This window comes from Eretmochelys imbricata, chromosome 16 (genome assembly GCF_965152235.1).
Source record: "Eretmochelys imbricata isolate rEreImb1 chromosome 16, rEreImb1.hap1, whole genome shotgun sequence".
Lineage (NCBI taxonomy): Eukaryota > Metazoa > Chordata > Testudines > Cheloniidae > Eretmochelys > Eretmochelys imbricata.
Genome location: NC_135587.1, coordinates 14,387,445 through 14,412,503, shown reverse-complemented (window position 1 = coordinate 14,412,503; position 25,059 = coordinate 14,387,445). Strand labels below are relative to the sequence as shown.

The window sequence follows — 25,059 nt, the reverse complement described above, 5'->3', positions numbered from 1 at the left end:
CAATGTTTTTTGGAAGTCCAGTGGTTTCTCGCTGAAAAGCAGGTTTTGACCAAACAGCCCCCTCTTCCTTCTACCATTGCCATCTATCTATTAGACTTCAAAGTCTCTGTTCCTATATGAAGTAGTAAAGGTTGATACAAATCGTAGCAAAACAGGGTCCTATACTATGAGCTTACAGGATCTGCAGCAATTACAACCCTACATACATATCAACAGTAGACTCACTAGTTCCAAATAGGAGGTACTTTAAAAACACTGAGTTATTTTGACTGCTGAGAGCCAAAGGGCTCAATCCTGCAAGGTTAGCACTTTCCAAGTAGTATGGTATACCCACAGCCCCCACTGAAATCAACTGAAGCCCAGAGCATCCCACACTTCTCAGGAGGTTCTGAACAGTTTGCAGGACTGAGCCCATAATGAATTCTAGTAACTAGACTGCATCTCCTTGAGTCCAGAGATCAAGATACGTCTCAGTCCATTGGCAGCCATGAAATTTCTTTAAGTGAACTGCAATTCAGACTTTAGACGGCTGTAGGTGGTACAAGCAACTGCAGAAACAGTAAGCATGGTGAAAATGTAATGCATTATAAAATATTAACTCAGTGTGATGGAGAGGGGTATTTTCACCATTTTCTGTAGTTGAAGGGATGGAGGCACAGAGGTTAAATAAGAAGGGAGTCAGTGTAACAGCTGGGGCTTCCTATGATCATATCCGATCTCTCTCTGAAAGGAAGAATCCACTATCAGTTTTCCTGTCCATATTTCAAGGTGATCTGAACAGAAAACATGCACACAGTCAGTGCTTGCCTGAATAAGTTTATTCAGAAAGAAAGAATTTATAATGGGATTAAATCACCTCTGCAGCAGAATGCAAAAATTTCTCCAACAGTATTTCCTTCACATTCCTGGACTAGAACACCCAATAAATATTTACCCCTTTTATAATAATAACGCTCTGTATTAAATCACAGCCTTTCTCCACTGCAGTTAAATCATTTTTTATAATACAGGTTATGAGCAACCCCAGCAGGCAAAAATGCTGCAAAGGGCCATATTCTTTTTTCAAGGAATATACAAAATGTTACACAGATACTCTATGTACACAAACTCATGCAAACAGGAGCTTGTAGGCCCACCTTGCTAGTGCCCTGCATGATGCCTCCAGCAGAGCACTCTGCCCACAACACTGACAGTCAATACCAGGGCTGTTCAAATGAAAGGACTTAAAAACAGTTTCTATCCTCCCCAGATAGTCTAAAATTCAGCTGTTCAAATTTCAGAGGAGTGCATTGATTTTATTCCACAGAACCTCTTTCCCCACTAAAATAAAAGTTTAAATTCATTAAAAAAAAAAATCCCAATCATCATGTGCTTTTCGCTGTGGAACAACTGTTCCCTATTCCAGGTTAAAAGAAAAAGGTCTTGATCAAAATAAGGCAGAACTGATTATAGAAAGGACCTGCAGAATTTTAACTAAGAAAAGTCATAAACCAGCATAGCCTGTTTGCCAGAGCCTCTCTGTTCCAAACAGAACGGCACCAATGGGAGCCAAGCATGTGCATGTGCTTTTAAGTCATCAACCTGGAATTTGTCTTGCATTGCACAACTTTACGTAAGTTAGGTCTCCTTAAAATACACACGCACTCTCCAGAGAGTTCTCCTTTGAGACCTGCCACTGGGATTGCTGAGCCCACAGACAGCAGGCAACAAGTTCTAGATTTTAAACCCATATGTACTTATCAGACACTGATGTTATTCCTAGCAGATGGAGATGGTAACCCATGGTGGTTGAGCCCTGTACACACCATCGTTAGAGTGTCTTTCAGCGAGTTGCTCCATTCATCACAATCCATTTTCTTTGCTTCTAGATCAGGGAACTGATTCTCTAAGCACAAACATTCAACTCAAATGTTTGACACCCCTAGTTTTCTCCTCAGTCAGTTCTGCAACTTTGAAGTGTTTCCAGGTGACAGCTCCATCTCTTGCATGTGTGTCTGGAATTACCGGGAGCAGACTAAGGTTCCTAATGCACTCAGCTAGTGGAAGCCTTGTCCGTGTGGAGATGTAGGAAGAAAAAGGAATCCAAGAGATGGGGAACTAGAATCCCAGAGTCCAGAAATTCAAAACAAAGCACGTTTATTAAGTGATTTGCTTTTACTTATTCTCCCTTTTTTTAAATAAATAAAACTTTTAGACAAACAAGGTGAAACATCATCCTTCAAAGTGCAGTTACATTTCTACCCAACCCTCAACCAACCACATAAAGCTTATATCAAGTAACCGAGCATCTGTCCCAAGAGGACTCAGAAGGCAACCCCTGGGCACTTCCCCCCATCTAATGTGAATAAAAGTTTCTGTCGTGCTGCCTAGTCAGGCAGGAAGCCTGCGTCTTTTGGCTGTTTGGGACTAACAAGGCTGGTTTCAGATACAGTGCAGGGGACAGGCTGCGGAGAAAAATGGGAAGTTTAAGATACATGGTGTGAAACATACCAATAATCATTCAGAATCCAAAGTTTGTTGCCAGAATAAGTTACTTTAGGAGGCTTTTGGAAGGAGATGGGCAGATAGCGATCATGGCTGGTGCAACAGTCACAAGCCAATCGCTGCTGAGAAGCTGGCTGCCGGCAGCAGAGTCCTGTCAGAGAGCTAGGAAATAAGTGTTCAAGTTACTCTGTCAGAGGTCATGAAGAAGTCCTGCTACTTTCATGTGGGTCAGCAGAGGCAGCACTTCCGACTGCCTCACATGATTACTTCAAGTCAGAGTCTGTACTCAGAGTGCACCAAGTAACAGGAGGAGAGAGAAAAGAGAGAGATGATGTCTGGTGCTCGAGTTCTGTCTGATGCAATCCCTCTTTCCACAGGAACAGGAAATCTGTCCAGACTGAGGGCTCTGGACAGAGATACAGGGTAAGTTTAAACAGTTTGGGTACTTAACAGGCCCACAGAAAATTGCTGCAAGCCAGGTTTCTCATGCCATTTAAATCACCATGATCTTGACCTCATCGTTCTCATCAGCACGATAGAAGAAAGGAATGCAGGGGTTTTCCAACAGGGACCCCACCCTCTCCTGAGGGTTCTGGATTTCTCTCAGAAGCTGCATGATTTGCTTAGCAGTGGGATCCTCTGGACTGGGCTGGGGGCCTTTGCTATGACTAGATACGTGGGATTGAAGGACTGCAGCTTCCTGTTCTGGCTCATCTGCTAAACTCACCTCTCGCAGTCCTGTAAAGAACAAAGACGAGGCAGGTTACTACTCCCGTCCCAACACCGAGCAGTCTGGTTCCCTGCGAGCCAGCAGGAAGATTGCTCACCTTCTCCATCAGTAGCGTTTAGTTCAATCCGCCTCTCAACTGCAATGGCACTTCCACTTCCGTGACTTACTAGCAGGTCTGGGTTCTGAGCAGCTGCCAAATACTTGCTGTACCATTCATTCCTCTCCCCAACCAGACGCATCACCAACTCTTGGAGCTCCAATAACTTCATCTGTAGCAAGTTAGCAAATAAAGCAAAACCCATGAAACATACATGTCCTCCCTGTGGCTTCTTAAAATTGGTAGGTTTGCACCTCACTGGGCAGGTCAGTCATCCCGACAGACACACTGAGTCCCAGTTTCAGGCATTTTGGAAATCAGTTTGCTGTACTGTACATCACAAAACCAGCAGTGAATCTGACACAACGAGACAATCTTCTCGGGAGAGACCAAGAACTGAACAGCAGCTTGTGCTGCAGGTCTGAATTCAGAAAACTGGCAGAGTTGTATGGAAAAGTTTGTACTGTATATGTGCCTTTGATGCCTGCCACTCATCTGCTGAGATCAGCTTTTGCACACGCACATTCCGCTTGTGCTTCCTGGCCTCGTAACCAAGGTGTGAGTACTATTTTGATAGGAGAGATTCCTTACCTTCATCTCTTCCTTATCCTGGGCCAGCCGGCTGATATACTCCTCTTTCTCCCGGTGCCGCTGTTTTAGGATAGCCCTCTGACTCTGGTACAATGCAATATACTCCCCTGGAACACAGGAGAAAAGCATAAGGCAGAGACAATGCACCGAGGGATTACAATATTATAAAGCTCCCTCTGCTTGAACTTTACATCAGTGGGTAAATGAACTATGGGGCTTTAGAATCCAGATAAGAGCCAATCTGGACACCGGACTGGAAGTCTCTTACCCAGCAGGGTAATTTTAGGGCACCTGGAGGCTGGGCAGTAGAAATCCGATTGGTGGCTGAATGGTCAGGCGCCATTAGCAGTTAGAGAGGCACCTGTAGTTTCAGCTCACTGAGAAGTAACACCCTGGGCACTCTGTGAAGAGGTTGCCTAGCTTGCTCAAATCTTACCAATTGTATCTGTTTCGCCAGACAGCTGTATGCAGCGATGCTCCAACTCCTCCACTCGGTCCTTCAGGTCAGCCTTCTCTTGCATCAGATCTGTGAAGCGGGACTGAACACATAACCAGCATCAGCCTTCTGAACAACTACACTTGTACAGAGAACACATAAAGGAGTCAACAGTCCCCTGACTGAACACCTTCCAGGTCAGCCTGAGCTTAGGAAACAATACTGTTCTTTCCCTCCCCACTTGTTTCTTGTGGGAGAGCCTGGCTGATTTGCTGGATGAAGGAGAAGGAAACACAGCTAGAGAGAGTGACATCACAGCGATAAGGAATCCTTTAAATTTCTCCCCACCATAATAGCACAGCTTCCCAGGCACTGAAGACTTCAAGATTGCTAAGCCTCTAGCAGCAGCTTCTCACTCCTCTGCTGCGAGTGAGAAGGGGAGACCAGTATTGAGCCTGCCCCACCACTATGGCTTCAGAAAAAGATCAAGGACCAATGCCAGCCCCCTACACCATTCCCTTTGAGTTTAAACTATTGCAGGCCATGCTGAGTATCCAAAGGCTAGATACAGAAGTGATCAGCTGTTCACAGGAAACCCAGGAAAGGAGGCAGTTGTCTCATAGAAACCAGATTTGCTATTTATTCCCTTGCAACATAGTCTTGGTCTGCTATACAGTGGGGCCCGATGCTGGGCTCCAGAGCCCAGCTGAGAGTTCAGTTGCTCACCTGTAGTTTCTCCATGGCAGTTTTTAAAGCCTCATGAACCTCCACTGGGACAGTGTCTGTAGTATAACCTGGAAAGGACACAGATTCAGTGTGTACGGTTTGCGGAAGAGCGATAAAACTGCAAGTCTGATTCATACTGGGAGAGGCAAATGCATGCACTCGCGCACACCCCCACCCTGTGTGGCTCTTTCTGGTGCACTCTCCCTCCCCCACACAGCGCAGAGCTTTACCTCCACCCGACATGACATTGTGTTGCTGCTCCTGCCTCAGAGCTGCTATTTGCTGCAGGAGACTTCTACATTGTCGTTTCTGCTCCACCAGCTGATGCCGCATCTCCTCTCGCTCCTTCTCCACTTGGGACATGGCAGATGTCAAGAAAGTGACCTAAAAGGCAATTCCAGCTCTACTGTCCAATCAACTCCCAGTATCCCTGGGAAGTAGGTAAGGATTATCCCTATTTTACAGATGGGGAAAACTGCCTACAGTGAGTCAGCATTCTAGCTGGGATCAGAATTTGAGGGGACTTATTCCTAGTCCTCTGCATTAGAGCTTGACCAGGGTCCTGTGTATTCCACAATTCTGCAGCTGCAGAGCTTACTGTGGAATCCACTCCTTACTGCAGAACTGGGCTCCAAAGCCTCAGCTTTAATTTTAAAGAGTTATGATCTTGGCCTTCCCAGCTGTGAAGATAAAATCTGAAAAATATAATGAGAGTAAACTGAAGCAGCAAATAGCCAAAGAGGTATGAACTGTCCAACTCTCCTCAGTGGGTTAAATCTGAACCCCAAGATGACATGTGTACACTTTATAAATAAGTACCTATTTTCATTAATGATCATTCTAGCAAAAATAGCCAGCAGATGCACCAATCCCAATCCGCCTCCCAAGGTAAGGAATATAGGATCAAAATAAGACAGGAGCTACTGAGCTGATTGGGTTATTTTCATATATTTTTCACCCTCCATTTTGCATTTAATGGAAGCTGCCAATAGATTCCAGTCTGCCACACCACAGTGCTTCAGAATTGTGGGTGCCTGCTGCAGTGCGCATGGGGCTTTGACTATGCCTCTTAACTCTGCGCGTGCATGCATGCTCCTTGCATCAGCAGATGACAATCGCATGCACGCAGTCTCCCCGCTAGGGGAGTGTGACCTGCCCACTTTACAGGTACTTATGCGTAGTTGGAAGAAAGAAGCTTTGCTGCCTACTATGGACTCACCATTTCTTCGCGGCTTTCAAAATCCTCTGGGATCATGAGTGAAGATTTCACAGTTTCTTCTACCATCTTTTCATTCTCCACTCCATCTCCTACAAGATGAAGGAAATAGACAAAGGAGCTGTAACACTAGACGGTCTAGCTCAGCCCAAGTTTCCACCTAAAGATAGACTGCTGTTACCTTCCACTCGGTGCAACATTTTATCGTCCAACTCTGCTGCTAACTGACTGATCTGGGCCTGCAGCTCTCTGTTTTCTTTGGCTACAGCTGCCAGGCTTTCCTGTAAGAGAAGCAGGAAATCACTGGAAGGGCTGGATGGCAACCACACACTTGAGACCTGCACCAGCTAAACTAGATGCCCTATATTTTCACCAGCAACAGAAAAGTGGTATGTGTTGACCACAAGCCATTATCCTGTCTGTAATGCAGGAAGCTCCGGCACCCACTCAGAGTAATGCAGAAAGTACAACATATAAACAGAATCCTGCCTACCATCCTTCAACACCTGCCTATCCCCATTACCTTGGTCTGCTGCAGCTCCTTCAGGTGCAACTCCACCGTCACTTTGCCTTGCACTTCTTCATGCTGCAGACGGTCCATGAGCTGCGTCTGAAGCAAGTACTGTTTGTGCAGCTCCTCCTTCTCATTGGCCAGATGCTGGTATGCCACCGTATACTGTTGCAAATGGCCATAGTACTGATCCCGCTGCTCCTGCAGGCCTTGAGCCTCCTGAGTTTTCAATTCCACCTGACAAACAGAACAAGATCAACTCATCACTGAAAGCTCCAGGTCTACACACAGTTGAAGACTATCCCTAAGGTGGTACGTTCCCCTGCATATCCTCATCCTCACAGTGCATAAATCATACAGCACCACCCTCCTTTTCATCATGGGAAAGAAGGCAGTTTCTGATTCTCCTGTAGACTGTGGAAGTTGGCACCAGATCTTTTCTTACTCCAGCTAGGAGACAACTGTCAGTATCACCCCTTGAATGAGCCAGAAGCGAGCCCTCCACCCTACTAAACTCCGACTGGCCCAAAATGCCAGACATCCACAGCAGGGTGCAGACAAAGTACATAGTGAAGACTGGCTCCCAGACTGGTGTGAAAATGAACAATTTCCATCTTTACATCAAAGTCTATCCTATTTCAGAACCTGGTATGTTATCACCCTGGTGCTGTACCGCAGTGCATTACCGTCTCTTTGCGTTCAGCCAGCTTCTCCTGTAGCTGCCCAATCTTCTTGGCCAATTCCTTCTTCACATGCAGCTCCGACTGCAGAGCGCTTGTCACCTCCATGTTCTCATTTGTCTGAAATGATGCAGAGCCACCATATCAGGAAACTGCCCCAAATCATCAAGTACAATAAATGTACATAGCACTTTACAAACCAAGTCAACGGGATGTACTCAGTGCTAGCATAACATGATGCAATTCTTCTTGAAATGGATGGGTATTGCAATCCTGGCATGTAAATAGCTGTATTTGGCCCAAGGTCCTTGCCTTGAACAGTCATTCTAGTTCAGACAGAGAAACACAAAACAGGGATAAGAGCTTGACCAAGACAGCGAGGGGACGATAGCATGGGGATCAAAACAGGGAAGGTGCCATAAGAGAAAAGGGTTTTGGCACACAGCACAGCCTCTAACTCGCCAAGCACAGGGGTGGCATAAAAAAAAAAAGGGCAGAGTGAAGAGGGTGAGGAGATAAAAGGAGGAGATCATAGAGGACTGAAGAGAGCAGGTAGCTAGAGGGAGAATGCAAGGACAGGAGGGCAAAGACATAGGGAGCAAGACTGCACAGAGCTCTGAAGAGGACACTGGGGAGCTTTATGCTACTGCACGAAGCCAGTAATAGGATTCAGGGGCACGAGGAGTAATACTGACAGCAGTGGAAGAGGTGAAAAAAGCTGGGAAGAACCTCCTCATGGGTGACAGGCATGCAAATATGGGGACAGACAACAGGGCCCTCGAGGACAAAGAGCCAGGAGAAATACCCAAAGTCAAGAAAAGTAGTCGAGTTGGGGGTGGAGGGCACAAAGGAAAGAAAGAAGAAAACCCCGTTGAGACAAGCAGAGATATTGGGTGATCCCCCTGAAGCTCACTAGGGAGTTGGAGAGATTGCATAGTGCCATCACACCAAGGTCTAACACTAGAACTGTAACAACCGAAGTGCCAGAGGGCAAGGTAAGGACAATGCTTCTGCCAGGAGGTTAGTGTCGCTGTTCATGCTGCACTGTGATTGTACCCTGTAATTCAAAGGGCTGCATGTCCAGGAGAGACGTACCAGTTTGACAAAGCCATTCTGCAGCTCGGCCAGCTGCTCCTTCAGCTCCCGGTTTTGGCTGAGAGCTCGGCTGATGGTGGCCTTGTCGCTCTGCATGTTTTCCAGGATCTGCTGTCTGTCTACAGACTCCTCGCTATAGCGCTGCACAGTCTTCTCGAGCTCCTGCAGCCGCTCCTCCTGCTCCTGGTTGAGGTGGCTCAGCTGCTCGTTATCCCGCACCTGGGCCTGGTACTGCCCATGAAGCTCCTCCTTCTCTTGCTGCAACCGCTGGACCTCTGACCACAGGTTCAGCTCAGCTTCCGTGGGCCTTCCTGGCAGGGCAGGCTCACTGTCTTTAGGCTTAGCTGTTGACAAAATGGGTTACAATCAGTTAAGTTCTGTGCTTCTAACCCATTCACAATAGGTTAGAAGCACAGAACCCTTTAATGTGAATAGGCCTTCCCTCAGCCAACACAACATTCAACCCCTCTATCTAAGGGTGTGTCACTGACAGCACTATCCAACCCTCCCTCTGGGAGCAGATGGTTCCTAGGAAGAGAAGAAGAAGGAGAGGAGAAAGACCACAGCTTGCTGCTATGTGCTGTTAGCTCCCTCAGTCCCACTAAGAAGCTTTCCTCTACCCAGCTGGGTGTTAGGGACAGCCCACAGAGTTCTCTTTCCTCTTCACTGGACCATAGGAGCTGGAGGTTTGGTCAGGTGGATAAGAACAGGCAGACATGGCTCGGTGATGGTTCGAAAGGTCTTGTTTGACAGGCACTAGGCCGGTAAGTTTCTTACTAGTCCTTCCTAGCTGTCCTTCTGGTTTGAGCATATCAAACCTAGTGCCCATTCTCTGTACAGAAGTTCTACATAATAGGGATGGTAAGCCTTCCTTTAGCCTGCTAGCACTCCACAATGCTAAGCTCTGATTGAACCTACCTGATTTGCTTAGCATCTCAGCAACACTGGCTTCCAGCTCCTGAATCTGGGTCACATTCCTCTCTTTTTCCTCCATCAGCATATGGACCTATATGGTCCCAGAAAGGGAGGTGTCAAACCAGTAGAGTCAGCCTCCCCAGTGTCAATAAAAATAATGCCTCCACGTACACCAGAGAAGATACTGCTGTTTTTACCTGCTCAGAGAGCTGCTGTACCCGCTGCTGCCAGATACTGCCCTCCTCCTTCAGCTTCTCTACATACTGATCCCTTTCAGCCTGGAGCTGGCGAAGCGACTCTGACTGCTGCTCAGGACGACAGAGGAAACTGGAGTATTATTGCTCAAAGAGTACAGCTGGAGAAGACCAGTATTAGTGCAGAGTCTCACACTCTTTTGCCCTGCTAGACAAGTTCCCCTACAAAGGCTGCAATATGGATCCTCAAAATATTCCATATGATCTCTTACCTGAGTAATCTGTGTTTCCAGGTTTGCCCGCTCTTCCAATGCCATCTGCAACTGCTGGTTTGCATCCAGAATCCCAGACTGACTTGAAAACTGCCAGGAAAATCAAATAAATTATGGCAAATTCCTACATTCCTTGTATTCTTTTACACCTCTTCCTTTTGATTGCAACCTGTGACATGATCCATGTGGTAATTTCTGTGGTTCTGTATATTCCTCTTTGGTTCTAGTTCAATACAAGTTAAAATTTAAAAAGTATGGGTTGAGATGAGTGGCTGTTTAGAAACAGGATGACATGGGGGTTCTGCCCTATGCAACAGATCTATCTATTGTATGAAGGAGATAGCAACAGCTAGTATCTTATTGGGGCAGCTCCAATCTTTCCCACATCTCTGAAAGATATACATCAGTCAAACAATCCAATCCAAGAGTAACCAGATGATGTTCTCTGGCCTATGTTATACTGGATGTCAGACTATACGATTGAATGGCCCCTTCTGGCCTTTAAAAAAACAAAAACAAACCCACACACTATGAAACAGAGACACTAGTCCAATCCTTGGGATGTCATGGTGTCTACGGTCCACCACTCCAAACTCCTCAGACAACAGGCTCCCATTCTCCATAAACCTTGAAGAAGACCTCTTCATTCAGAAGTTGTCTCTGTGAAGCATTGTATGCTGCTTGGTAAATGGTAGTGAGTAAAAGCCACCCAGTGGTCAATTGTCTTTTGACCTACGATCCCTTTTCCCACATTCAGAGCAAGGTCTTACCCTTATATCCACCTCCCAATAACACTGCAATCACCTGTTGAATCATCAGTTCAGCCATTTCCAGTTTCTTATGCAAATCCTCCAAATCCAGTTTCATGGCGGAGTTCTCAGAGACCAGGGAGTGAAGCTTTTCCGACAGTTCTGAGTTCTGCTGCTTGAGTTCCTCACTGCCTTTGCTGAGCGACAGAAATAAATTAGCAATAATCCTTACTTTTGCCACTGGTTCTTTGTTACTCATGAGGTAAGTTTACAAACTGGTCCTTTCTGGTGGCTGGAAGGAGGATAGGCTGTGCACTGGAAGAGGCACCTTGTATTCTAGGCATGAGAGGGCAGCTCTCACAGGGTTAAACATTACTGAACCTGCAGTAACATACATAGTAGAACTGACCTTTGTTTGTACAGATCCAGTTTCAGGCTGTCTCGCTCCTTCACTACCTCTCTGTTATGCTAGAGAAAGAGGAAAACATACATGAATCAACCTCAGACTCTGACCAACAAGGAAAGCTTAAAATCAACTATTGTCAGCCTTCTACAGATCAGCTAATGTGGAACTAAGAAGGTCAAGGACTCGAATTCACAGAACTATTATGGCTGGAACCTCAGAATGGATTTGCCTGGAACTTCGCATCAGGCTACAGCTGGCCAGCATTGGAGCTAAGCCTGTCACCACATTAAATTTCTCACAAATGTGCCAAGAATTCATCTGCTCAGTCTTTTCAAACCGACACCATTAACTAGCCATGAGGTTATGTTTCAAAGGTCTGGATTAGCACCAATACTACAGTGTCTCTTTGATAGACAAGCTCCTGGACAGCGGACATGGCTGGGCTTTCATTGTTTGGATTTGGCAAGACAGATAAAGTGAGGTGCCAGATCTGAAGACAGAAGCTTTGACCAAAGATTAGTGGTTGCAGAAAGTGAAAAAAAGTCTGCCGTGATCATGAAGGGTACAGAACTTTGTTTACGGGACTTGTGCCTCCCTCTTCTCAAAGATGGGACCACTAAGCATGTAGCAGTTTAATGAAAGATACACAGGAAAGAGCACAACTGTTAAAGTATAAATGGAGGTAACTCTTACTTTCTCCAACTGTTTCTGCTGCGTAGAGATGGAGGACAGAGTGCGTTCCAGCTCAGATACCCTCTGGCGAGATGACTGCAACCGTGCAGCAAGGTCTTCAGCTTCTCCTGAACAAGTCAAAACAGATTCAGGTGGGGCTAGGCTGCAAACAGTTCTTCAGAACTGGCTGAACTACACTTTCTAATCAGCCCACAAATTCTTAAACTCTCCCGCACTTTAAGGAAGGTAGCATGGCGCAGTGCATAGAAGTCTGGAAGTCAACAGAGCTGGGTTCTTCTATTCTGGCTCTGCCGCTGACTCTCATGTGACCTTGGGCAAGTTAACCTCTCTGTGCCTCAGCTTCCTCATCTGTGAAATGGAGACAATACCCCCTTTGTCTGCAGATGAAAAAGCACTAGGTGCTTATTATTACTTTTATAATACAGAAATTTGCTGGAGTTCAGCTGAGAATGAAAGCTTATCTTACCATGACAGCTGTAGTGTTCAGCTGAGAAGCAGTCAACAGGACAGTAAGAAAGTAACAGCCTGGATAATCACCAGTATTTAACAGTCATAACAGGGCTTTAGCAATATACAAAAGAACCTTGATTCTTCTGGAATCAATGTGCTCTGATTTTGGGAATAGCTTGGATGACAGAAACAATGATTGTGCCAAGTGTTTATCATTAAGAAGTCACTGAGTGTTATGGGCAGTCTGCCAGTGAATACAGTACCCATGACTCAAGACCCTTGGTTTGTTCCAACAACCTCAGTTGAATGCTCAAAGTCGATATACCTGATTTCTGCCGGGCAGCTTGTTGTGTATGGGCTAGTGCTGTCTGCAATTCAGATTTCTCCGAGACTAGGATTCCAATCGTCTGGATATGAACCTTTGGGAAAAGAAAACAAGAGCTCAGTTGTAAGACACCTGTTCTTGGAACTACATCTCCACAGCAGTCACAAAAAAATAATTCACTAAAGGCAGAAAGATTAACATAAATCCATTGGATGAGTCTACAGTCTGGCTGACCAAATGCCTTTCCTGAATAGCTGGATTTCAGAAGGAAGAACATCCCAGTGTTAGGAAGTCCATAAAAAGCCAAGTGAAGACCAGATGATATGACTGAAATGGAAAAGTTCTTTCTTACCTGTAGCTGTTCCCTCAATGCTCCTTGCTCCTTGGCAAACTTCTGTTCAAACCCCTTCTTTTCCTATGTAAAGAAACCATGCAGATTAAACACAATTTTTTTTAAAGGGATCTTTTTTAAAAAAAAAAAACAAAACAATTGTAACCTAGGTTTCTTGTGGTAATAATAATATCCAATCGACACAGAATTTTAAAGACCTAATTTGCAGTTCACCATTTAAACTTTGTATTTATGTTTTGCACTTTGCTCAGCATGGGCAATAAAAATAGATTAGATAAAAATAGATAAAAACCTCTTTTACTTTGAGGTTTACTCACACAGTAGCACAATGTTGCAGTGTCTGGACTGCAAATTACAGGGAAATGTTTAAATCTAAACTTAACCATTTCCACTTAATTGCTTTGAAATGCAATAAAAATTCATTTTAACATAAGGTTTTGTTTAAAAAAAAAAAAGTCAAAGTACAAAAATCTCCATTTTGGGCCTAAGCTACCTGACAATGTTTCTAAGTAACAAGAACTTTAGTTATGAATGAAATGTGATCTTTCGTTAACGTTATCTTGGAAAAGGAAAAATAAGGTGCAAATTATAGACAGAGCATCAGTTACCAGTGGAGGTTGGTAACTTTTAATATAAAAAAGACACTTATTCAAGGTAAGGGTTGTATCTCCTTTAAAATATGTTAGCAGGGGGTTAGATTAGATGACCCTTGTGGTCCCTTCTAACCCTATGATTTTATGATGATAACAGTAAGGAGAAACTTCACAATATATTAAATGTTTTCCATTTCAGGGTTTTTTAATCCCACACTCACACATGTACATACTCTCACACTCGGCACTTGTCACAGTGGATTGGAACAGACACTTTTCCTTTGGTTTTGCCAGTATGTCAGCTATGCCAGCTAATTATGTTGGTCTAAGGAAAGCTATATGTAAGCATTCTAACTATGTGTTTGTGTTTTTTTAGTAGTACTTGATGTTGTAGTGCTTGATGTTTTTTAAATCAAACTAGGATGGAGTTCAGAAGGATTTCCCAGCGCCCTCTATACATTATATAATGCCATCTTCACACACTTTACCCAACCTAAGGCTGGGTCATGTATGTCTGTGCCACAGTACACCACAAATATCTGCTCCTCTTGGGGAGAAGAACATCTACTGTACCTCTCCTAAGATGAGGGCTTATGGGAGGCATTTTACCTTCTCCAGCTGATTCATAGCCTCTTGGTTTTGCTGTTTCTGCAGAAGGAGCAAAATTGATACATCAGTACTAACAAATCACTTTCTTACTGATGAGATCAGTAAATTTGTCTTCAATCTTAACCAAGACATGGGACACACATGGCTAGCTATTGCAAACAGAAGTTCTGTTAAATCTTTTAGGCATTTTCTACAAAGACAGGATGTGTCAACTATTAAAACAATAGATTCTAGGGTCATGGCATGTGGATCTTGAGAAGTGTATTAGCCAGCTCAGGGTATGTTCTTTCGTCTTCAACAGAACATCCCCATTCCACACTAGCATTGCTGAGGTAATAAAACCCAAAATGCTTATATTTGATCTCAGCACCATCCCTTTTAAATTCACATCCTACATTTTAAGGTGTTTATCATTGTAGTACTTGATGTTGTATCACATTAATGATACATCAGGATCCTATAAAGGGAACCACATTCTCTCCTCCCTTCCCTCAGATGTGTTCTTAGACACTACACTGACAATATGTTAAAGCCCTGAGCCTGCATAAAGATAGACTTTTATACCATGTGGAGCCCCATTTAAGTCAGCATGGCATCCCCTGTCCATGTGGATCAGATGAGAGGACTAAGGGTAAAACATGGAGAAAGCGCCAGCATATACACAATACTGTCCCAACCTGTTCTAATCTCACTGGAGAGGTGGTTGGAGGTTTAATGAAAAAAAACGTGCTAGGTGTGTGTGTGTGCACGGGCACACACAGGATGGAGACAAAGTGAACAGAGATTCTACACCACGCTATACTAGCAGCCACAGGAGAGCCATAAAACTGTGGTATGTTGAGCAATGTTCCTATTTGCTATCAATAGCTAGCTACTGCCTTTTCCACAGGAGCTACAGAAATCAACTTTGGCTAAACTGTTTGTGTAATCCTATTCAAGACGCATTTTAGGAAGGTGATTGTCTGTGGAAGGATAATATATTGGAGGCTCTGATCCTAACAGAACCAGTGGACAAGTGCAAACCCAGGAGTGCAGCACAGGCCTTGTGTAATTCCAGGCAAGAGATCACTTCATATGCCTGTGTGGAAGCAGGCAAACAGCGAGAGTCGCTGGTGGGAACTGATCTGATACCAGGTGCCACTGCCGCCCAGCCTCAATACTACAAGAGAAAAAGGGATACAAGGGGAAAACAATGCAGCAAAACAAAAGGGCCATGGGATGCACTGGGGAAGAGTCCTAAACTGCAGGGAGGAAAGCGGGGGGAAATGAATCAGGGAGAAAAGCATTTCAAACCAAGCAAGGCTCTTTTCAGACTGAAACCAATCCTTTGCAGTTGTTTCTTGCTGTGTTAAAGCAACAGGCTGAAAAGCAGCAGCAACATCCATGCAGGCTATAGGACAAAGTGGTTCATTCATAGTGCCACAGATGCAGACAAGATGATCAGACACCAGTCCCTGTGCTCACTCCTAGCCCCATTACTCACACTCTGCAGACAAAGTTGGAACAGCAAGTTCAACTGGAGAAAACACAGATTTGAATGTTGCTCCCACTGGGACTGGCTCCTGCTCCCGGCTCCTGCTCCCACTGAATTCAGTGGATACCGATCAGGCCCAGTATTAGTTGCTTTATCATGAGGCTAATAACCCAGGGCAAAGTACGGTTACCTAAAACCCCATGACTATATTTCATATGCCTCAGACAAGCCAGTAAATTCAGGAGTCATCTTTTAATTTGACTTTTTACCCTCTGAATGGGCATTTCCATAAAATCCACTTTGTTCTCCATACAGTGCTGTGAGAACAGTTCCCTTGTGGCACTGTAAAAGAACCCATAATCTCGCAGACATCCAGAGAGCATGGAGAAGCAGCAAGGACAATGGTTGGCTGGATAGTTTCTTACCAATTCCTCTAGTTTTGTACTGAGCTGTTTGTTAGTTAGATTGCTGGAATCTAGGGCTACTGCCAGCTCCTGGTAACGTGTCTGATGGGCGCATGCAGACAGAAGGAAGAGAAGGAAGGGGGCAGAGGAGAAGGGGAAAAAAGGCAATAATTAGGACAGAAAATAACTCAGTATCACAATTTTGATCTAATTTGAGTCCCCACAAAAACATTTCCGTTTTAATAAGTATATGTTAGATGGGAAGATGTTCTATCCATTCCGCTAAAGGCCTCACTCCCATTTAAAGACACTAACTGGGAGTAGTGGCTGCACTCAGGACGAGTCCTTAATAGCTCCAGCATCCCACGGTGGAGCTGCCACCGATGCCTGGCTCCAAATGTTAGGCACAGCTTCGCTGTCAGGGTTATAAACCACACTGTCTTTACTGAGCAGGTTCAATACAACAATCACGGACTGTCCCATTGGGTGATCAGTAGTGATATTATCCAAGTAAATGATGGAATCAGAAACTGAGTTCTTACCTCCATCTCCTTCATATTTGTGGAAGACACAGCACTTTCGCCATTCACATAGGATGTGGACTACAAGTCAGAAAGAAGTAACTGAATTTAATATCCCAAGGGCACAAGCTCAATATAAATAGGAGGGGGGTGTACAAACATATCCCCAATAGCACAATACATATCTAGTGCCTTTCACTTTAAGTTTATCAAGGCCCCATACAAAGGTAGGTATGTAATATGACCATACATACTGGTCTGGTTAAAGATATGCTAATTATGTTGACCTCTGCCCATAGCATCTACAGAAATGGTCTTAGGTGAAATATACAGACCATGTATCACAGATTTACTGCCACTGAATTGAGAGAGCCTGTTTCCATGAATATATGCTGTCCTCCACATCCCACTCTGGTTTTCTTCCCACTGACCGAGTTTCACATTCCTAAAACAATGGTTTCTGCTTTTCAGTGTTCAAATGCCTTATTGTTTAGTGGGCTGGCTGCGAAGAACTCTGGGATTAAAGAGAACATTACTGTGCTGGCTACTTAACAACTCCTCCTTCCCCTCCCCCAGTGTTGAGTTTAAAAAAAGTTAACAGGACAAATGGAATGAAATGGTACCTGAGAGACCAAGCCATTGAGCTGCTCAGACAACTGGCGGAGACTCTCTGTCGATGAGAGAGACCTGAGAATGGAGAAACACAATGCATTCCTTTAGGAGCGGGTCCATTCATGGCACTGCCCAGGCCTGGACAGCACTGCGGGTAACTTCTACAAGCAAAGTCAACTTATTGGCTCTTTACAACCCTGTTACAAGCTCTTTTTAATTAAACAAAGACACTCACCTATTTTCATCCAAGGCATTTTTAGGATCATCGGCATCCTGTATCTGTGAGGTAAAACACAAGAATCACATGACTATACCAGAGAAACAGAGAGAGACAGACACGCACAAATCACCCTAGGACTCGCATTACATAGCATTTGTCACTACCACAATCCATCCAAAGGGGAATTTAACACTGAAAGCACAACCCAAGTCAGCCCTAGATTATGGATAATTTTTGCTAATTTTGGGACTCCTCATGTCACAAGTTGAAAGGACTTAGGTAGTATTTAACAGATGAACATTACAGTAGGTCAGTCAAAGCCTTGAATAGTTCCTCAATATCACAAATTATTTGCCTTGCTGGAAAGTTTCAATTTAATTCTTAAACATTTTGTAAAGAAAGGAGGGTTACTCCAGTTGGAGAAGACCCTTCTTTTCTGGAGGATGCTCCTTGGGGGGAGAGGAAGGGAAATGAGCAACATAGGATGGATGGGCACGTGCATCCTACAGCACTTTACATGGTGTGAAACTCATTTTGCTCACAGCTGGACCAAGACTGAGTGGAGAGGAGAGAATTTCACACTTGTTTGGAAAACATGTGCTAGTCAAACATTTCAGCTTAGCATAAGACAGGCATCATTAGTGCACTGGTGGTATTCAGGATACAAATGTTCACAAACCTGTGACAGCGGCATGCTACCAGGACCAGGCATGACAGAGCCACAGCTAGGTTGACTGTTGCTGTTAGATAACACGGGGACATCAGCAGCAAGCTGTTCAGCATTATGTGCGGTAACATCACTGTCAAAGTATGCCTGTCACAAAATATAGCACAAGGATTACAACCTACATGCAGGAGGAAGGGACACAGATAAACATGTGAATACAATACCCATGTGATCTCCATGCACAAAACATGCCAAGTGAACACTGTGGTCAACTACAGACATGTATTGGCAAAAAACTGTTCTCCCCAGAGCAAACCAGGTCAATCCATCAACCTGTTTTTCTTCTCTGAATAATAAACACTGTCGCCTATTGTCCCAGTCTCCAGCTTGGATGGGGGCGCTTTATCCAGAATTAGTGTCTGGCAATCCAGCTCACTTCTTTAACAAGGGGCAGTCATTTTGCCAGACTGTAAACCTGCATGTGGAAATGTCAGAGCTGCTATGTTTACTGCAAGGGAACTATAGCAGACTGAACAAGGGCAATGCCAGATCTATTGTCTCTGCTTTGCAAAGCACCACGTTCAGACTGTCTCTGGAGAGAAAACTGGTCAATGAGTACAAGTGGAGATGGAACAGAATGGGTTAGCGACCACTCAAGAACTGGGTTAGTTTGACTCAAGTGTTACTCCCCTACACCCTTTCCTGAAATCTGTGGAATGCGATCAACTGAAGAGTTTGACACTATGGGTGTAACTACACTACAAGGTGGCTACAGTGGCACAGCTGCAGCTATGCTGCCATAGCACACCCGTATAGACACTTACTACAGCAACAGAAGGGGTTTTTCCATTGCTACAGTACATCCACTCACTCAAGAGGCGGTAGCTAGCTTGATAGAAGAAAGCATCCACTGACTAAGTGGTGTTTACACCAGCGCTTAGGTCAGCTTAACTACATCTCTGAGGGGTGAGAATTTTTCACACCCCTGAGCGATGCGGCTAGGTCAATCTAAATTTTAGGTGTAGACCAGGCCTAACACAGAGGGCATTATAAATCAAAAGACCAAACTCAGCCCTGGTGTAAGCAAATGCAACTCCTGTGGGAATCCAGAGGAGTAACACTTTCATCTGCTAGAGCTGAATTTGCCTTAAGTGAGGAAGAGGGTCAAGAAATGCATTTTGTATCTCTGTGCAGAAATAAAATTGGTATTTTTGGGGGGGCATAATCTAACACCAACTACCCCTACCAAACCACAGAGCAACTGGAGAATCCCTCATATATCTATCTTCAACCCTGCAGAACAAGTAGTCCTGGAGAGCCACAAAGTCCCAGTGCAACAGTCTGGCATTCTGTTGCAATTTGTTTCATTACATTGCCAAACTGCGATCAGTCATCATGTACAGAGGCTACAAAGCAAATGCCATAGCGCAACCTCAAGACAAGCCCCACAAGCACTCTGTGGCTCTCTGCAACTCCATTTGATAGTCTCCTCTCTTACTCCAGCCACCTCCTTCCTGGCTGCTCAGAGAGAAGAAGAAACATTTCTCTCTTCTCTTCCCCCTTCATGACTACTTGAAGGTGCAGAGGGATTTTGCTGCCTCCTGTTTTCTCCTTGATCAGAACTTCTCCCAAATACTACAAACACCAAGGTATAGGACACAGACTTGATGAAACTAACAAGATCACTGAGCTAGATGGATGGGGAAAGCCAATACCAATTTTTTAAAGTCTTTTTAGCAGGATTGATGTGTGCTGTCAGAGTGCAATATACTTAATATTCGTAACAACACTTAATGTATCCCTCCTCCTCCCCAGTGCTTCCAATCTCAGGTTATTTTGCCCTGATATTGGTTTAGGAAATCACCAACACAGACTACAAAGTGGACAGAAGGAATCCCTCTCCACCCCAATGCAGTATTTGATTTTAAATTGTATGTGTTAGTTTCTCAGGGTAGGACCATGTCTTTTTACATATCTAGTGCACCAGGCTCAGAGATGTAATCAATATAAGGTAACAGTAATAGTGACAAAAGTCATTCTCAGAAAAGTTTCAGAGTAACAGCCGTGTTAGTCTGTATTCGCAAAAAGAAAAGGAGTACTTGTGGCACCTTAGAGACTAACCAATTTATTTGAGCATGAGCTTTCGTGAGCTACAGCTCACTTCATCAGATACATACCGTGGAAACTGCAGTTTCCACGGTATGTATCTGATGAAGTGAGCTGTAGCTCACGAAAGCTCATGCTCAAATAAATTGGTTAGTCTCTAAGGTGCCACAAGTACTCCTTTTCTATTCTCAGAAAAGGCGCTTTGAGAAGAAAGCGGCATAGAGAGCTAATTTGCTGAGGGGCATGTTAAAAATACCAAAATACTCATTCAAAAAATTAATGTTGTGTTGTGAAATTCTAGTAACTCTCAATAAAAAGCTAGTAACGCCACCCAGACTCATATATATGAGGATCCATTTGCTTTTTCTCAAGGGCTCCTGTTCTGTCAGCTTCTCCCTGCCACACAACCAGAAAGCTACAGTGGGTGAGGTGGGAGGGATCTGCCTGGCTGTGTTGACACACCAATGACAGCATTTGCTCAGCTGCCAGCATTCAGCTTTTCTGCCTATTAGCATCAAGTGAGTGTTCAGAGCAGCATTTCCCTGACTCAGGAGTTCTATCAGCAAGACAACTAGGAACCGAAATTCTCTCTTTCATTAGAGACTACAGTTAAAGGTTAATTTTCAAGTTGCTGTTGAAGACCCTGGGCATAACAATCCACAGCCTCCAAGATGAAAATCTAAATAGCTATGCAGACCAAAACATCTCTCTCCATGCAAAGGAAGATAAGAGAAACACTCAGGACATCAAGACAAATGAAAGAGTAACTTCTCCGCTTTCACAACAGCCCTAAAAGCCCAAGCATAGGTCCAGCCTTCATTTGAGACAGAACACCATCAATGTAACAGACAACTAGTTGCTTTCTCTGATATGCACACCTATTAACCTAAATTTAAATTATACCCATGTTTAGTACATGGAAAATAGACCCCATACAAAAGGAAAACTCCAATCATAGTATGCACAATCTGATGCTATCATGGCACATCCAATCCCACAGAGAAGGACCTTGCATAAATTTTCCTGTCATTCTCACCCTTGTCCATAAATATACAAACAACATAAGTGCAAGAGCCCTCTATGTGCACTGTATGTCTTTGAGGTCAGTTGCTTCATTATCATGCACAGAAGACTAGTGAAAGACTTATTTCATCTATCCCAGCATGCAGGTTTCATTGCACAGAAGCCATTTTAAGTCCCCCAGTAATTAACACGACTTTTTCTATGGCTGGAACAAAAAAAAGAAAAAGAAAAAAAAAGATACAAGTATCATAATGGTTTATTTGTTGAGAAACTGAATTCAAAAGTGAGGGTGGAGCCCTTTGCAGACACAATGGCATAAAGTTAAAAGGCAAATAAGGTTTTATGTTGAGTTCTCTGAGTTTTATCACAACTTTAACTTAAATTAAATGGAATTTTTGGTAATAAAATACACTGAAAATGACAGGCTGTTATAAGTTTGTTCCTGTACACTTGTCTCTTATTGCTAGTTGAAATCTTCCTTTTCCCTTCAGTCTCAAGAACAGAGGGAATACAAAGACGCTACAGCAGGGGTAGTCAATTATTTTTTGTCAACATCCAAATTTCTTGGTCAAGGTATAATCAAGGTCCAGAGAAACATTTTTCACACCACAAGAATAATGATAAGTAGTAGTAAATAAAAAGATTTTGCAGTCCGTTCAAAAGTGTCTGGCAGCCTGCAGTCCACCTATTGACTTCCCCTGCTCTACAGCATGTAAACACTTGATATAAAATATGTCTGACTTCCTTGCCTAGATATATTTAAAGCCATATTACTTGCCAGACTAGTTTCATCACCTGTCACAAAATGAGTTCGTTGGAATAACTACACAGCTTCTCAGGGCAACTGGTTGATTAAAGATAAACAAGAACATGCCCTTCAGAGATGTGGTACTTATAAATAAAACAATGACATGCAAACAAAAAGATTATCGGCTAAGAAACTAACAAACCCAGCTTGTATTCCAGTTTAAACAATGGTTTTATGCCCCCATGCTATATCTCCCTGGAAACACACTGAGTGGGAAGGGGAACAGTGGGGTGTCTCTACAGTCAGTCTATTGCACACAACCTCACCCAAGATTCCTGACATAATCCCAAAGCAGCTGATCTCGCAGTCTTATCATAAGGGAAAGTCAGTCCTTGGCACTTCTCACTTCACATTTTAAATATGACACAAATCCAAGGGACACATAATAAGAACAAAAAAGCACATTAAAAATAGCTCAATGTTAAGGAGAACAGCAACAAAACTCAAGCAACTGACAACAAACATGTCAGAATGAGGTTCCATCCAAAAATCAAAGCCAGTTTAAACAGACTCTGAAGCATGCAATATGGACAGCAAGCTAGTCAGATGGATTCTGAACACTGTCTCACCTTCCTCTTGTCCAATGAGGGTATGGCTACCCCATTGGATCGGTTAAGGTCTGACACCAGCACCTTCAGAATGTTCTGAATCTAAAGGAGGTGAAAGAAAAGGGGAAAGAGAAATGGCTCAGAAAAGGACAGAGTGAGAATACTGATCAAAGGATTGCTGTAGCCAAAGGAATTCATGTTAACTATCTCTTTACCAAAAGAAGTCTCAACACATCAACACTAGCCATTTCCAGCATATGCTCATAGGGCCGCATATCGCTACACCGTATTACCTGACCCCATCATGCAACATTCAATAATTTTAGCTACTTTCTGTTCTAAACACTAGTATACAAAATGTACCCCCTCCTTCACATACTACTGTCAAAATTCTCCTTCAGATGCAGAAACAAACTGGTTGGCAGACAGGTAAAGGTGGCAATTAATTTGGAATAAAAAAAGAACAAGCTACTGACATTCTCTGGAGACTTTCTGTCATCATTTGTTGGAGTCTCAGGTCTACTTCCATCTTTACTTTTTCGTTTCTTCTTGGCTGCTGCTGTTGCTCCAGGGCTATTCTTCTGCTGATATTCCTTCAGCTGAGAAAAAGGAGGAAGAATCTGAAGTCCTAACACACAGATGCAGCTCACTGTGACAGATCAGTGATAAGTTATGTTTGTAATTACTGTATCAATAAAAGAGAACAAACCAACAGTGAATTCAGGCCATATTATATCTTAAAAAGCCCTCATGTCTGGGTTTCTGAACATATGCTCTAAAACCAGATTCACCCTACAGGGTTTACAGTGAAGATGTCACTGCTATCAGAAGAATACCTCTGAAATGTTATGCACACACGAGGCTCTTCAACAGGAGAGCCCCAATGCATCTATAGCAAGCACTGAATCCTCTAGAGGGGTCAGCTCCCCATTGCTCTGGGCAGGCTGCGAAAGAAGGGTCTGGGGGAACAATCCCCATGGCCAAGATCACACAAGGTCCAACCCTTCTCACAACATTACAGAAACCAAATGTCTACAGGCACGTTAGGATGGATCACCGACTTGTGAGCACCTGGAAACTCCCCAATGCTGCTGCCGTGACTCTGCCCGGGGGCACGGGGGCAAACCTGGACTGTCCCTACAGGGCGCGGTGGGGAACGTAGCCTCCCTTACAAAGCTAAAGGGGGGCCGCCGCCGCCGCCTCCGGAGAGCCCTGGGGGCCCCCTCCCGCACAGGCCGCTGGGGCCCTCGCTTCCCGGCGGGGGAAGGAGAGGAGGATCCCTACGGGGCTGGGGCCTGCTGTCCCTTCCAGGCCTCGGGGGGCAGGCAGCGACTAGGCCTCTCCCCCGACCGAGCGGGGGGGCCGGGCGGCAGCTCCGGGGAAGCTGGGCTGGGGGGGGAGGGGGAACCAGGCCTGAGGGGGAAGGGATCGGGGCCACCTTCCCCGCTCGGCCCCGGGTTCAGGGAAGGCCCGGGCCCGGCTCCGGCTCCCCGGGATCGTTACCTTTTTCTTGGCCGCAGCCAGTTTGATCTGCCTGCTGCCGTCCGCCATGTCCGAGCCGGGCCACGTCAGCCCGGCGGGGCTAGGGGGAGCCAGGGAGACTCCGCCCGGCCGGCCCCACGCTCGGCGGAGGGGAGGAGGAAGAGAGAGAGGGAGGCCGCGCCCTGCTGCGCGTGCCCCGCGAGGGCGGGCGCGCTCCCGCCTCCGAGCCCGCTGAGGAGAGGAAGGAGGCGCGCGCCCGCCTCGGCCTTCCAGTCAGAAGGCGCCCTGCCCGTGCCTCGGCCTCCCAGCTATGTGTCTTCCGGCCTAGACACCCTCCCACCCCCGCAGCTCCCCTGCCTCAGCATCCTCTCCAATACCGGCCCCACCACTCCCCCACCCCCAGCATTGACCCACCTTCCCTTCCTCCCCTATGGGTGCTGTCCCCTGCCTTAGCACCCAGCCTCCCCACACACACTCCTGCCCCACCACTGTCCCCTCACTGCCCCTCGGGCATGGCTACGTCCCCCTTCCCTGGTGCTCCCCCTGCTATCACACCGTGATGCTGCCTCGCACCACGGGCACCCCCATGTCACTCAATGTTCCTCTATAAAAAGAAAAGGAGTACTTGTGGCACCTTAGAGACTAACCAATTTATTTGAGCATGAGCTTTCGTGAGCTACAGCTCACTTCATCAGATGCATACCGTGGAAACTGCAGCAGACTTTATATATACACAGAGAATATGAAACAATACCTCCTCCCACCCCACTGTCCTGCTGGTAATAGCTTATCTAAAGTAATCATCAGGTTAGGCCATTTCCAGTTGTGCTGGAAATGGCCTAACCTGATGATTACTTTAGATAAGCTATTACCAGCAGGACAGTGGGGTGGGAGGAGGTATTGTTTCATATTCTCTGTGTATATATAAAGTCTGCTGCAGTTTCCACGGTATGCATCTGATGAAGTGAGCTGTAGCTCACGAAAGCTCATGCTCAAATAAATTGGTTAGTCTCTAAGGTGCCACAAGTACTCCTTTTCTTTTTGCGAATACAGACTAACACGGCTGTTAC

General features: G+C 45.0%; 1 protein-coding gene across 2 annotated transcripts; it reads right to left on the bottom strand.

The window, feature by feature from the left end:
• Positions 1–807: 807 nt before the first annotated feature.
• On the bottom strand, positions 808–24,128 carry GOLGA2 (golgin A2). Of its 2 annotated transcripts, XM_077835777.1 has the most exons (28): positions 24,011–24,128; positions 22,984–23,106; positions 22,529–22,609; positions 18,035–18,169; positions 17,371–17,414; positions 17,147–17,210; positions 16,545–16,604; positions 16,024–16,104; positions 14,125–14,163; positions 12,923–12,985; positions 12,571–12,664; positions 11,796–11,902; positions 11,106–11,164; positions 10,752–10,893; positions 9,948–10,037; positions 9,679–9,786; positions 9,485–9,572; positions 8,567–8,910; positions 7,478–7,591; positions 6,804–7,028; positions 6,462–6,561; positions 6,284–6,372; positions 5,295–5,448; positions 5,065–5,132; positions 4,339–4,441; positions 3,903–4,009; positions 3,312–3,483; positions 808–3,222 (listed from the first exon to the last, which is right to left on the bottom strand). In XM_077835777.1, the coding sequence occupies exons 1-28, from the start codon at positions 24,056–24,058 to the stop codon at positions 2,978–2,980; spliced, it is 3,147 nt and encodes a 1,048-aa protein (XP_077691903.1). In that variant the 5' UTR covers positions 24,059–24,128; the 3' UTR covers positions 808–2,977. The 2 variants fall into 2 exon arrangements, with proteins under 2 accessions (XP_077691903.1, XP_077691904.1); XM_077835778.1 differs by lacking the exon at positions 22,529–22,609.
• Positions 24,129–25,059: the final 931 nt, after the last annotated feature.

Bases quoted from the DNA above. Each gene is read 5' to 3' on its own strand.
- GOLGA2 (XM_077835777.1), bottom strand. From the start codon at position 24,058: ATGGCGGACGGCAGCAGGCAGATCAAACTGGCTGCGGCCAAGAAAAAG. The intron at 18,170-22,528 runs GTGAGACAGTGT...ATTTTGTGACAG, and splicing joins CCTCATTGGACAAGAGGAAG to GCATACTTTGACAGTGATGT. The intron at 10,894-11,105 runs GTCAGTTCTACT...TCTGTCGCTCAG, and splicing joins CTGGATCTGTACAAACAAAG to CAAAGGCAGTGAGGAACTCA.